Genomic DNA, 12,712 nt, shown 5'->3' with positions numbered 1-12,712 from the left:
ATGCGTCTTTCATTTTTTATTTTTATTTTATTTTAATATTAAAAATAAATAAAATAAATAAAATAAATAAAAAAATGAAAGACGCATGACGCTTATGCGTCTTTCAAAAAAAATAAAGAAAAAAAAATAAAAATTTAACGACGCATGTCCCTCATGCGTCTCTATAAAAGACGCATCTCCGTCATGCGTTTCATTAAAAGGAGACGCATGAGGGTCATGCGTCTCTCCCAAAGGCGGAATAAAAAAAAAGTCCAGTACACTCGAGGAATGTTATCCGTGGTCTAGAACCAAAAAAAGAAAAACCCAATCTTTCCTTTTTTGGGACAGAAAGCTATATGCCTCTATCAAAATTTGTCTGTCTTCATTTTGTCCTAGATTATCCACATAAATACATTATTTTTACAACTGTTTCTCAAATCTATTTTCCATCAAATTTGTGGGAGAAAACTCCATGAATGTATAATTGTTTAGTTAAAAACTATGGACTATGGAATCTCTAGTTTCCATTCCTGCCACTTAAATGCCGCACACTAATAATTAAAGGATTATTTTTCCCTAGTGGTAAAGTTTATAGTAATATAAATAAAGTTGTCAACGGCCGTTTATATGGAGTTGAAATTGGTTATGCATTTCTTCACGTACATTTGATGGAGGCATAAAAAAGTACAGTACAAAGTTAGCATTATTTGAGAGGGTTAGTCAGCTGTGATCCACCACATCTTGTACTCCTTAATGGTTATCTTAATCAATACATAGTTAATCCAATTAATACATCATAATCACCACCTATCACGCATTGCCTTAATGTCAACTTAGTGTCCTGCTTTTTTTAATTCAATTTCGGTCATTCTCAATGTGTATTATAAGTTTTACTTACTAGTACTACTTATTAAGAAATGATTTTCGACAATTAATCGGTTAGCCGATTATCAAAATCAATTAGATGTCAATTGCAATTGCAATCTCCGATGATTACTTAGCCATTGTGCTTTCTAACGACAGCATGAATTGTATGATGTACAACACAATACAAATTCTGATTGCGGAATAAATAATAAAGACGTATATCACATATTGTTAGGTAAATAGAAAAAGGAAATATAAGAAAAAAGTGAAAAAGAAAAATAATGGAAGTGAAAAATGTGAATCAAAGTCCATTAATTATATCCGCCTCACTACAATTTGGGTACGTAATCCCCCAATTTTGTCGATAAATCATGAATTCTTGGGTTCTAATTAAAAGGGTTATCAAAATGCAGAAACAATATAGTATAGTATGAGAGATTAACTAAATTTTGTGTTGTAGTTGTAGATACGTATTAACTTGGCAAACAAATCGGTTTCGAGCTCTAGTGGGATGCTGATTAAATGAGCTTTTGGACGAGATTCAATTCTGTACGATAGTAAGATAGAAACAACCCAACATGGAATCATTTTATTTCAAACCCATTTAGTTGGATTTTAAGTAATACTCCACTTACTACTGTGTAACCAAAATTTGTAGTAGTTAAATAAGTAAATTCGTAATGTAAAAGCCTAAAAGAGAGTTTCAATTGGACTTAATAGGAAAGATGAAATATGTGTGGAAGATTGTACTCCCTCCTTCCCCTATGAATATTGGAGGAGATTTAAATTAATTAAATACTTATAAGAAAAAGAAATAATTAACAACTTTGTAGACGTGGAGGAGATTTAAATTAATTAAATACTTATAAGAAAAAGAAATAATTAAAGTGTTAGTTGATGATGAAATCAATATCATAAATAGTAAACGGACGGGAAGAGAGCCTTAAAACTATCTTTCCAAGGCTCTTTATGTTTGTCAACCGAGAAGAACAACTACATTCAAGAAATAGGATTTGGGAGAATGAGAACCGGAAATAAATCTTTAAATGGAGGATAAATCTTTTTGCTTGGGAAGAGGATCTGAAGAAGAATCTTTTTCTAGCTATGAACCGCTTTGTTTTGAGAGAAAACAAGAGGGATGAAAGAGTGTGATTGGGTATTAAGTCAAATGTTTTCTCTTCATCTAATTTTGTTTTGCAGGTTACGGGTGCGTCTTGACAACACAAGCACAACGCCTTGCTTGGAAAAACGTTGTCCCACCACGAGCAATACTATATGTCTAGTTCGTCCTCTAGGGAAGACTCAACACCAAAGTTAGACTTCGCATATTTGGTACTCCAGGAATCGAAGATGATATATGTAACATTGGAGCATATCATCTTTAGCTGCAAAGTTCTTGTAGCCTTTGGTATTATTGTTGTGAGAGGTGAAATATCTCATTTTGCATGCCCGGAGAACCAATGACATGCTTCATCGCTTGGATGAACACTCCTCTTATCAAAGTTGACAAAAATGCTTAGGAGCTCTATGTTCTTCGTCATTACTTGGTTAATTTGAATACTCGAAATAAGGTCATTTTGAAGGATTGGAATCGAATTGGGAGCTCGAAAAAAAAAGACTCATCTGGCACCTTAGATCATGGATTAGAAGTTGGTGTCCGAATTTTACCAACCTAACAAAGTCCTCCACCGATTACTTGAGCGTCCTAAGAAGATGGATCGGAGGCTAAGGTATTTGTTGTTTGGATCTGTTTGCTTTCGTTTGAAGTGTTGTTGCTCCCTTTCCTTTGGGCTTTGTGTTTGCTTTGATGTTTCATTCTTTGTGTAATTAATAGTTCCTCTGCCCACTAAAAATAGATAAGGTTTAATATATAATTGGTAAAGTAAGAGAGAAATAAAAAATGTAGTGGAATGAGTGTCAGTGGATTGTGGGATACACATTTAGAATGATGTGTATGGTTAATATTGGTTAAAAACTTTTTATTTTTAGATTTGGTCTAATTTTGGTGGACACCCGAAATGATAAAACTAGTCTATTTTTTATGGACGAAAGAAGTAGTGTAGGAGTAGTACGTAAAAATGTTTTTAAAAATATAAAGTAGATTTTTGTGGAATAAATTAAAATAATTAAAAAAAGACTATTTTTTTTAAAGACATGGAATACATAGTTTTATAAACTTGGTTCGACCAATCTCCTACCTCATTCATTAGGTGGATATTTATTGATGTTGTACTTTAACTTTGAAGGATTTTCAATATTGTGAGCGTTAGGCTTAATTAAAGGTAAATTATCAAAAAAGTATAAAGTTTATAGACAAAATTTTAGTGTATTCATTAATTTTAAACAAAAGTGAAAAAAATGAAAGTTTGAATTTATTCTCTGCTATCTCATTTTAAATTTTTGGTCAATACATGTAATATGTAGTTCATATTTCTCAACTAAGTATTGTCATTTTTAAGAAAAAATATCATTGTTTAATTCATTGCAATATGATTCTTTTTGCTTCCATATCACATAATTTCACAAAAAAAATTACTTACGATCGTTAACAAAAAAAATAACTTCATACTTTCTTATTGATTTTTAAAATTATGAAACAAATCAAAATTTATCTAAATTTCATAGTTTTTTTATATTAATTTATCCTTTAATTAATTAGGGGTGATAGGTAGAATTAGAACCACAAGGAGTGCTCCAGACCAATCTGCAACAATTTAGTGCTCCACCAAATTCAAATTCACAATTTACATTTATGATATGTGCATAATCTACAATTGAATTATTATAAATAATCAGAATTAGCTTAATCCCTATTTGGAATTGAACATAAAAACAGAAATAAGCTGAAATGATCTCGTAGAAGCGTCGCACTCGCACCAATTTGTGATGACCAAAATGTGTGTTTTGAAACTTACAAAGGCCAACTACTCTATATCTGCCTTCTTCATTCTAAGCTTCCTTTTCTATGAGGGTTTGAAGTTAATCCTGTCGTCCTAGCCGAATTACACATTGAAACAGCCTAATTTATAATCAAGATGAATATTTCGTTTTGGATCTTTGTATAGATCTTATCCTAACCCTAATTACTCATGATACATTGAAAAATATATATTCAGCACAAATAAAAATGGAGGACATTAGATCACATGCTCGTTTATTTCTTTTTTTTTTTAATTCAAATAATGGATTAGATCATTTAATAAGTCTCTGTCTTCAAAATCTAATCTAATCTTCTGTAATTACTTGATCGGAAGCAACACCAATAAAATCAAACTTAATTACTACTAAAAAATCGTGTGTGCTGACTCAAGTGTAATAATACTCGCGAATTATCCAGTAACGGTATTTAATTATGAAAGTTTGCTGGGTAGCTGACCCTCGTAGTCCGTTCGAGAACTTCATTTTTATGTTTTTTTTTATTTTTAATTTCAATAAGATTTTTCCGCTTAATGGATAACCATTTGCTACCAATGGAGAATTGTTTCTCATCTTAAATTAAGGTGATTGGATTTGCACCAATAGAAACCATAAACTTTCTACAGAATAGAAGGATAGATTTGCTTATTTTTAGATACTTAAATGGCCTCTTTAACTTTTGTGCAATCATGAAACCGACTCAATTTTAATTTATTTTATTCTTTGCCTTTTAAATTATTTGAGTTAGACTAACATTTGTTTTAGGCAGTATCAACTGCTAGTCTCGTTCAATGGAAAATGATCCGAAAATGTGATAATAGTAATGTCAACTAACTTTGAGTTGAAGATTAGTGGATGCCATGCCAATCATATATTCTTGCTAGTCTTGTGGCTATGATTTCATATGCTACAACAATATTTATATTTGGGAATTGTATTTTCTAAATTTTGAATTTAAAATTAAGAATGCATTTTTCTGGTATAGTGATAAAGCTTATATATTTTAATCATACCTCATATTCTTTGCCCACATTAAAACGAAGTCGCCTCAACAAAGTGGTTTCGACGCTACGCACTGTACAAATTCAGCAGCTAGAAACAGAAGTAAAACAAATCAAAGGATGGAGGTTTATTGAAATAAGTCGCATCAAATTTACAAAATGAGGACAAAAATCACGATGGTATCCAACTAAACAAACTGAATACTATTTAGGATGGAACCCAAGACCTCTCTCTTAACAATAGAGGAGGTTCACCGGATATTCTATATGCAATGTAAGTTGGATTTTCTTCATTCATCACTCCCTTTGCTCACCTTGATCTCCAAAAGGCGCTCAATCGGCTGCCGGCATATTGGACATCTGTTTGCTTGAAACCTCAAAACTTTTGCACACTCCCCGCACATGCACTGCCATCGATCACACAATCTTATTACTCAAAAAGTTGCTAAAAATAGCCAGCCTTATTCGTAGAAATCAAGGAGAGGGAGGTTACCATATGTCGACATGGAAGGACAGTGGTGTCTCGCGGTTCTGAAAGACACACCACACATTCTTTTCCAGGGTCATTCTCATCGAATTCATGCTCGACTGAATTTCCAATCCCGAATATCTCCTGCAATTCATACCTCATGCCATTCACCCATAATATTTGTTTGACAACTTTCACCTTATATTCTTCTCTGTCCTCGAACACGGCCAGAGTGATCTGGGAGTTTGTGGACCTGCTATCCGTGTCTCCACCTGATGAGGCCTCTGCCTTAATTGCTAGAGGGTACACGCCCGAGTCACTGTCGTTTGAAAGTTCTTCCTCTTGAAAACTTGATAGGTCTATCCCAGTTCCAGAGGGCTGTTTAAACTTCTGCGCCAAACCTTTTTCAAACTTCACGGTGATAGTCTGATACAAGTTTTCTTTCATTGGAGTCAAGTGACAATCTTCACCCACCTTAGCGCAGAACATTAATGTTAAGCTGCATTACACGTCAGATTTTTGTCATAATGCAGTTAAAGAGGCAGCAGAGACTGGCATAATACTTGCACATGATTATTGAATATAAACAATAATGAACTTGATGAAATGAATTAAAAGATCACCCTCCTTACTCCTCCCCATCCCAACACAAAACATGGAGGGGAAAAAGTTTATAATGACCTTGATCTTCCTACCTCTTTGTAGTTACATTTACATTAGTGATCACGGAAGATGATATGAATCCACCCATCCCTCAATCGTTTCCTAACTTTATCTCCCTATCTTTTCACTGATCACTTGTCCCACAAAACAAGGTAAAGCAGCATTCACATTTTATTCAAAGAACTAGTATTAAAACTTTTACAAGTTTCAGCTAAGCAAAGGTCAAGAAATTGCCATTCAGTAACTATAGATGTCCAATTACAGTAATTAGGAATTGTATATCCATTTACAGTAATTAGGAATTGTATTGAAACGAAAAAATAAGGTCCATACATACAAAAGGAAGATAATACACAAATGATGGTTACTTATTAGTTACCATTAGCTGTCCACTCCAACTAATTTAAAAGGACAAGCAAAAACTACAAATGGGGAAAAAGCATGTAATGCATCGAGTCTTTTAGAAAAGACTGATCAACACATGCACATATTAAAAAATTATTGAATCATAGGACTGCACTATGATATACTGTAAAAACTCAAACCAAAACAATGTCACATATAGTTCAGTGTAACCAGCCGGGCTTCACTGACGAATTAATCTCCATAAATACAATCCATCAAAGAAACAATCCAGAGTTAATCTACCTAACATGAAAGATCACCAAATACCAGCTAGGAAACAGTAATGAAGTCCAAACTTGCTAAGGTGCATACTGCAAACAAAAGGAAGGTAATACACAAGTAATGGTTACTTATGAGTTACCATTAGCTGTCCACTCCAACTAATTCAAAAGGACACAAAAACTACAAATGGGGGAAAAGCATGTAACGCATCGAGACTTTTAGAAAACGCTGATCACCACATTCACACATTAAAAAAATTATAGAATCATGGCACTGCACTCTTATATCACAAAACTCTAACCAAAACAATGTCATACATAGTTCAGCATCACAGGCTGGGCTTCACTGACGAATTAATCTCCATAAATTCAATCCATCAAAGAAACAATCTAGAGTTAATAACCTAGCTAACATGAAAGATCACCATATAGGCAAGATACCAGCTAGGAAACAGCAATGAGGTCCAAACTTGCTAATTTATCAATCAAGGTACGCTTTAAGGAGATTCTAATCAAATCATATACCAAGAAAATTTGATCAGCAAAGCTAATTGAAGAAGACCAGTCAATAACAGAAGCAAGCAAATCTCAGTAAGCCATAATTCATTCAGATTAATCAATCAAAAGTAAAAAAGCTATTTAACAGGCCGAATTAAGCAGTAAACAAGCTATATCCACTCGATTCATCAACAGGTACAACTGTTCTTATCAAAGTTCCAATAGATTAAAAACTCAGAAGAAAACAATTTGATAAGAAAAGCAAATAGAGAGTGAATTAGCACCTGCCCTCCACCGTGGCGTCGAACGAGAAGGCGACGAGGAACTTTCTAGAATCGGCTTCATCGGGCTCGAGCGTGAGCGTCTCCTTCTTGACATTGACATCGTTCCGAATGGTGACAGCCTTCTGATGCTCGACGGCAGGCTGAGGCGGAAGCATCGGATACCGGGCACCGGCCAAATTGGCATTCGGCACTCGATGAGGGTAGAAAGCCGGGTACTGGGGATAGGGCGTGGAAGGCGCGAATACATTGTGCGGAGGCGGGGGATTGGAGCCTCTGCTACTGCTGTTGCCCATCCTGGTGATTAATCAACAACAAATTCGGAGGAGAGAGTGAGAGAGGGGAAGAGGGGTTAAGTTTGGGTTTGAGCTGAATCAAAATTATGGTTTTCCTAAATCGGAGAATCCAAGGAAGAGAGCGTCACTTCTCGCTAAAACAAATTATCTATTTTTTCTACTTTAAAAGAGAACTACGCCTATAATGTAATTTTAGGAAGAAAACTATTTTTAGTCTTTATTAGTACTCCCTCCGTTCCATTAAATATGCAACATTTTCTTTTCGATACGGGATTTTATGTAGTGTTGTTTTATGAGCTAGTGAAGAGGGAGTAAAGTAAGAGAGAAGAAAAAGTAGAGAGAGTATTGTTTCCATTTTTAGAAACGTTTCATTTTTAATGGGACAGACCAAAAAGGAAAACGTTTCATTTCTAATGAGACAGGGGGAGTATAATTTATTTGTAATTTTCATACTTTAAGAAATATGTTTTTACATTTTAAAATTTGATGTAACGTCTATGTAATTTTGATCTGGAATATAGGTGAACTTTTTTATTTGTGTTATCCAACTTTGAGAAAAGCGCGTCATGGATCCGTGTCTTTCTTTAGTCACACTAACATATTTGCGTGTTTAGTCATGCATTTTGAATATAAGGGTATCCACTATAAGGCGGTCACGGCCAATAGCCCCGCTCCAGTTTTTGTCCATAGCCCCAGTTTTATTGTCCACAGCCCTAAAATTCTATTCCCATCATTATAGTGGATACCTCCAATAGCCCACAAATTTTGTAATTAAAATAATCGCAATGTAAATAAATAGAAAACGAGGTAATTAGGGCCGAATATTCGTTGTATTGCAAACCGGTAAAATTATACAACGAATAATTAAAATAAAATACAACTCCTATGCTGGGACGGAGTCGCGCCAAAGCCAGACGGCTGAGAAGCATAGGCGCCAAATCCCGATGGCTGCGAAGGATAGCCCGACGGATGTGATGGATTGCTGCCATAGCCCGATTCCTGAGAGTCGGTTGATTCGTCGTCGCCTCGGTACATTTTTAGAGAGTGGTTGTGTAGATAGTGAGTGGATGGATTTTGTGAAAAATGGTGAAAAATAGGTGGTGGGGAGTGGTATTTATAGAGATAAATAAAAAAAAAAATTCGAAAATGAATCCGCCGCGCCGGTTGTCCGCCCCCTATGGGCGCCGCGCCTATGGGCGCCGCGCCTATAGGCGCGGCTAATACTCCCCAGCCGCGGGCTCGCCCCCGCCTATCCCGCGTCCGCCACCCCTACCGCCCCCAAATATTGTCCGCCCGCCCTCCGGACAACTTTCCCACTATAGCCGCCCGCCCTCTGCCCCAACCCACGGCTATAGCCGCGGGCTCCCCGTAAGTGTTCTAGCGAGCTTTTTGAATTTGCATTTTGTTTTTTTCAATCATGCATAATAGATCTGTGTTTTTACCTTTATTTACCGAATCGGTAAGTTTTCTTATTTTTCTTGCTTTCATATTCATATATGTGTATTATACTAATGTATTATTTATCCATTAATTAAGAAGTTTTGTTTATTATTTGAATTTTTAGGGTTTGTCTTGTGTTGGGCTGTGAAATTTGTTAAGTAGATTTTAGTGTTGTGTTGTGTAAATAAATTTGAGGTGCGTGCTGTTAATATATTGTGAATTGTTAAGTATATTTTGGTGTTGTGTTGTTAATATGCTACTATTAATTTTGATGGAATTGTGTTTGATTTTTTTTGTTGGAATTGTGTTAATTATACTAATATGATGGAATTGTATTATGAATAAATTTATTAATTTTGTAGATATTATTCAATTACGTCTTATTCAAGAAATATTTTATTATGTCGGAAAGACCCATCAGTATTATATATATATATATATATATATATATATATATATATATAGAGGTTAGTGATCAAGATATAACAAATATTAAGTGTATAACTAGAGAATAAATCTCAGCCACACATCTTAATGGAACAAATATTATTTATTTTAATAATATAAAATAGGCGAAGGGTATTTTTGGAAATTATAATAGTAATACATGTCATGATCTGATCCCCAATTTCTCCGGAGCTAAGAGATTCGCGCCTGCGGTTCAAATTAGGTCCTTGATTCCAGTGTGTGCGGCTCCACCGGTCAGGCTCAGATCCGACCAGTCGTTGCCACTGAAATAAGAAGTTCCGGCTCCGCCGCCGCTGCCATTGTTGAAACAAGAAGTTCCTACTCCGCCATTGAAACAAGCAGCTCCAGCTCCACCGCCGCCATCGTCAGAGTTAGTATTAGCTTCATCTTTGAGTAATCTAGAGTTGTGAAAGGATAGAAAAAATACTAGTATGATGAATTTTCAAATCAAGTCTTGTAAGTTGAAGTGATTAAAACTTTAATCCCCCTCCTCTTTTTCGGGTTAATCAAGGAGATCGAGTGCTATTATAGAAAACTTGGGAATTATCCAATTTTTGCAATCATGAAAAATACATAAAAATGCGGCATCCGATTAGAAATGCTATGGCCATACCCATATCCAATTGATTAGAAATGCGAAATAATCACCAAATAATATTATTTATTTTAATAATATAATATTAAGTATTTGGACCGTATTTTGGTATTTAGGGAGGTATGATGATAGAAAAGCCAAAAGGCCGTTTGTTTGGGATTTTTGTGAACAAAATTAGTTTCCTTTTATAGGCTCTCTTCGCATACAACAAACAAGGGCTCTTACTTCACTGTTGTTTATAAAACACATCACTCTTAACATGATTTTACTCTACTCTTGTTTACAAAACACATCACTCTTAGCATGATTTTACTTCACTCTTGTTTACAAAACACATCACTCTTAGCATGATTTTACTTCACTCTTAGCATGATTTTACTTCACTCTTGTTTACAAAACACTTCACTCTTGTTTACAAAACACATCACTCTTATTGTGATTTTACTTCACTCTTATTTACAAAACACATCACTCTTATTGTGATTTTACTTCACTCTTATTTACAAAACACATCACTCTTATTCTAATTTTACTTCACTCTTGTTTACAAAACGCATCACTCTTATTCTGATTTTACTTCCCTCTTGTTTACAAAACACATCACTCTTATTCTGATTTTACTTCACTCTTGTTTACAAAACACATCACTCTTATTCTGATTTTACTTCACTCTTGTTTACAAAACACATCACTCTTAACATGATTTTACTTCACTCTTGTTTACAAAACACATCACTCTTAGCATGATTTTACTTCACTCTCGTATACAAAACACATCACTCTTAGCATGATTTTATTTCACTCTTAGCATGATTTTACTTCACTCTTGTTTACAAAACACATCACTTTTAGCATGATTTTACTTCACTCTTGTTTACAAAACACATCACTCTTAACATGATTTTACTTCACTCTTGCTTACAAAATACATCACTTTTAGCATCAGTCAAGATGTCGATTTGCCTTCTGATCCTTGTCGGTTCAATTAATTCTTACATTACATATTTGTTGGCAAAAACCGTATCAGATGACAACTACAAGTGATATGTTTTTATAGTAAACTTAAATGAAACAATGAAAACAAACCCATAGCTCGAAAAAATAACAACAGACTAAAACTACATAACACTTGAACATTTTCTATAATGAGAACTTCTCAAAATAACTTTGAAATATAAATTCGAATCCACTAACAGCAAATATGTTAGTACTAACAGAATCCAACAACAACAATGATTATTGGTTGATGTGTCATTCGCTCGCTTTATCCACTCATAGAGAGGATACTGATTCATTCCGCAATGTTAGTAGAAATATGGTTGACTCAAAAATCAAAATCTTCCATTTCGTGATTCTCGTCGCCTTCTTCAATCCGTCGCTATTGTCGGCTGCAGCAGAATCAGTCGGATATGGCTACCGTCTCCGATCAGTAAAGGCTGATTCGTCGCAAAAATCTATCGACACACTTCTTCAGCTTATCAATCCCTCCACCGTTTATGGCGCTGATATTCCAGAACAGAGAATAGGAGAAGAATAAGACGTAACCTAATTTTGGCTATGCAATGACCATTATACCCCCGCCTTGTTATTGTGGAGTAAATTTGTGATTGAGGGAACTAATTTCTCCTTAAATTAGAAAATTACATGTATTAATACTAGCCCTTGATTTTCTTGATCTTGTGGCTATGATTTGTTCTCTAGTTATAGGTTTAAGGGGCTCTTGCCCTAGATCACTACTCTCTCTCTCTCTATATATAATATATATATATATATATATATATATATATATATATAGGATAGTGATCAAGATATAACTACTCTTAAGGGTATAACTAGAGAACAAATCTCAGCCATACATTTTAATGGAATAAATATTATTTATTTTAATTATAGAAAATATGCTGAGGGTATTTTAGGAAATTACATTATGAATTTAAACCTGCGTCTTACATGCTATCAAATTCATTCAAATCTGCGAATTCGGATCATCCAGCAGCTTCGCCAGCTCCTTCTCTTCCTCCTCGAACAGCGAGTGCCTCAGATCTGGATATTTATCATCATCGTCGTCGTCGCCGCCGTAGAATTCTCGTATAGTTTCACATCCGCCGCTGATGTCTTTGCAGCAGCTGGCCGCGGAGTTGCTGCTGTAGAGGACGATCGCCTTGCTCGGATCATTGTCGTCGATTTCGTCACCAGATTCGTGGTGGTGGTGGTGGAAAATGTGGTTGATCTTGGTGGTGATGGTGGCGATGGAGAAGCTCTTCTTCTTGGAGAGAAGCGTGAGCGATGTGAGCATGAGGAGCGCTCTCATGGCGTCAGTTTTGCTTCTGACGACTATGCATTTGGCTCTGGTCATGCAACACACCATTGATATCAGCTGCTTCAACCTCGAACTTTTTTCCTTCATGGTTAATTACTCTGTGATCTCAACACTGACTTGCTAAAGGAGTGGTCACTATATATAGTTTTGTGTATGTAGTGAATTTCTTATGTAGAAGTTTAAGATAAAGCATTTGTTTTTATCTATGTATTAATGTCACAACTTTTTGTTGTTTCGATTTTGAAATATCTTTGTATTGTCTTTTATTGCTTGCCACTACCATGGTTTGAGCA

General features: G+C 35.0%; 2 protein-coding genes across 2 annotated transcripts; both read right to left on the bottom strand.

Moving 5' to 3' along the window:
• Positions 1–4,867: 4,867 nt before the first annotated feature.
• On the bottom strand, positions 4,868–7,757 carry LOC121799128 (probable E3 ubiquitin-protein ligase LOG2). The gene is made up of 3 exons (XM_042198472.1): positions 7,304–7,757; positions 5,257–5,731; positions 4,868–5,170 (listed from the first exon to the last, which is right to left on the bottom strand). The coding sequence occupies exons 1-3, from the start codon at positions 7,594–7,596 to the stop codon at positions 5,054–5,056; spliced, it is 885 nt and encodes a 294-aa protein (XP_042054406.1). The 5' UTR covers positions 7,597–7,757; the 3' UTR covers positions 4,868–5,053.
• A 4,308-nt stretch (positions 7,758–12,065) lies between these two features.
• On the bottom strand, positions 12,066–12,506 carry LOC121780214. The gene has a single exon (XM_042177782.1). The coding sequence runs from the start codon at positions 12,504–12,506 to the stop codon at positions 12,066–12,068; it is 441 nt and encodes a 146-aa protein (XP_042033716.1).
• Between the last annotated feature and the right edge of the window lie 206 nt (positions 12,507–12,712).

This window comes from Salvia splendens, chromosome 1 (assembly GCF_004379255.2).
Source record: "Salvia splendens isolate huo1 chromosome 1, SspV2, whole genome shotgun sequence".
In the NCBI taxonomy this organism is placed as follows: domain Eukaryota; kingdom Viridiplantae; phylum Streptophyta; class Magnoliopsida; order Lamiales; family Lamiaceae; genus Salvia; species Salvia splendens.
This window is presented reverse-complemented; position numbering and strand designations above follow the sequence as displayed.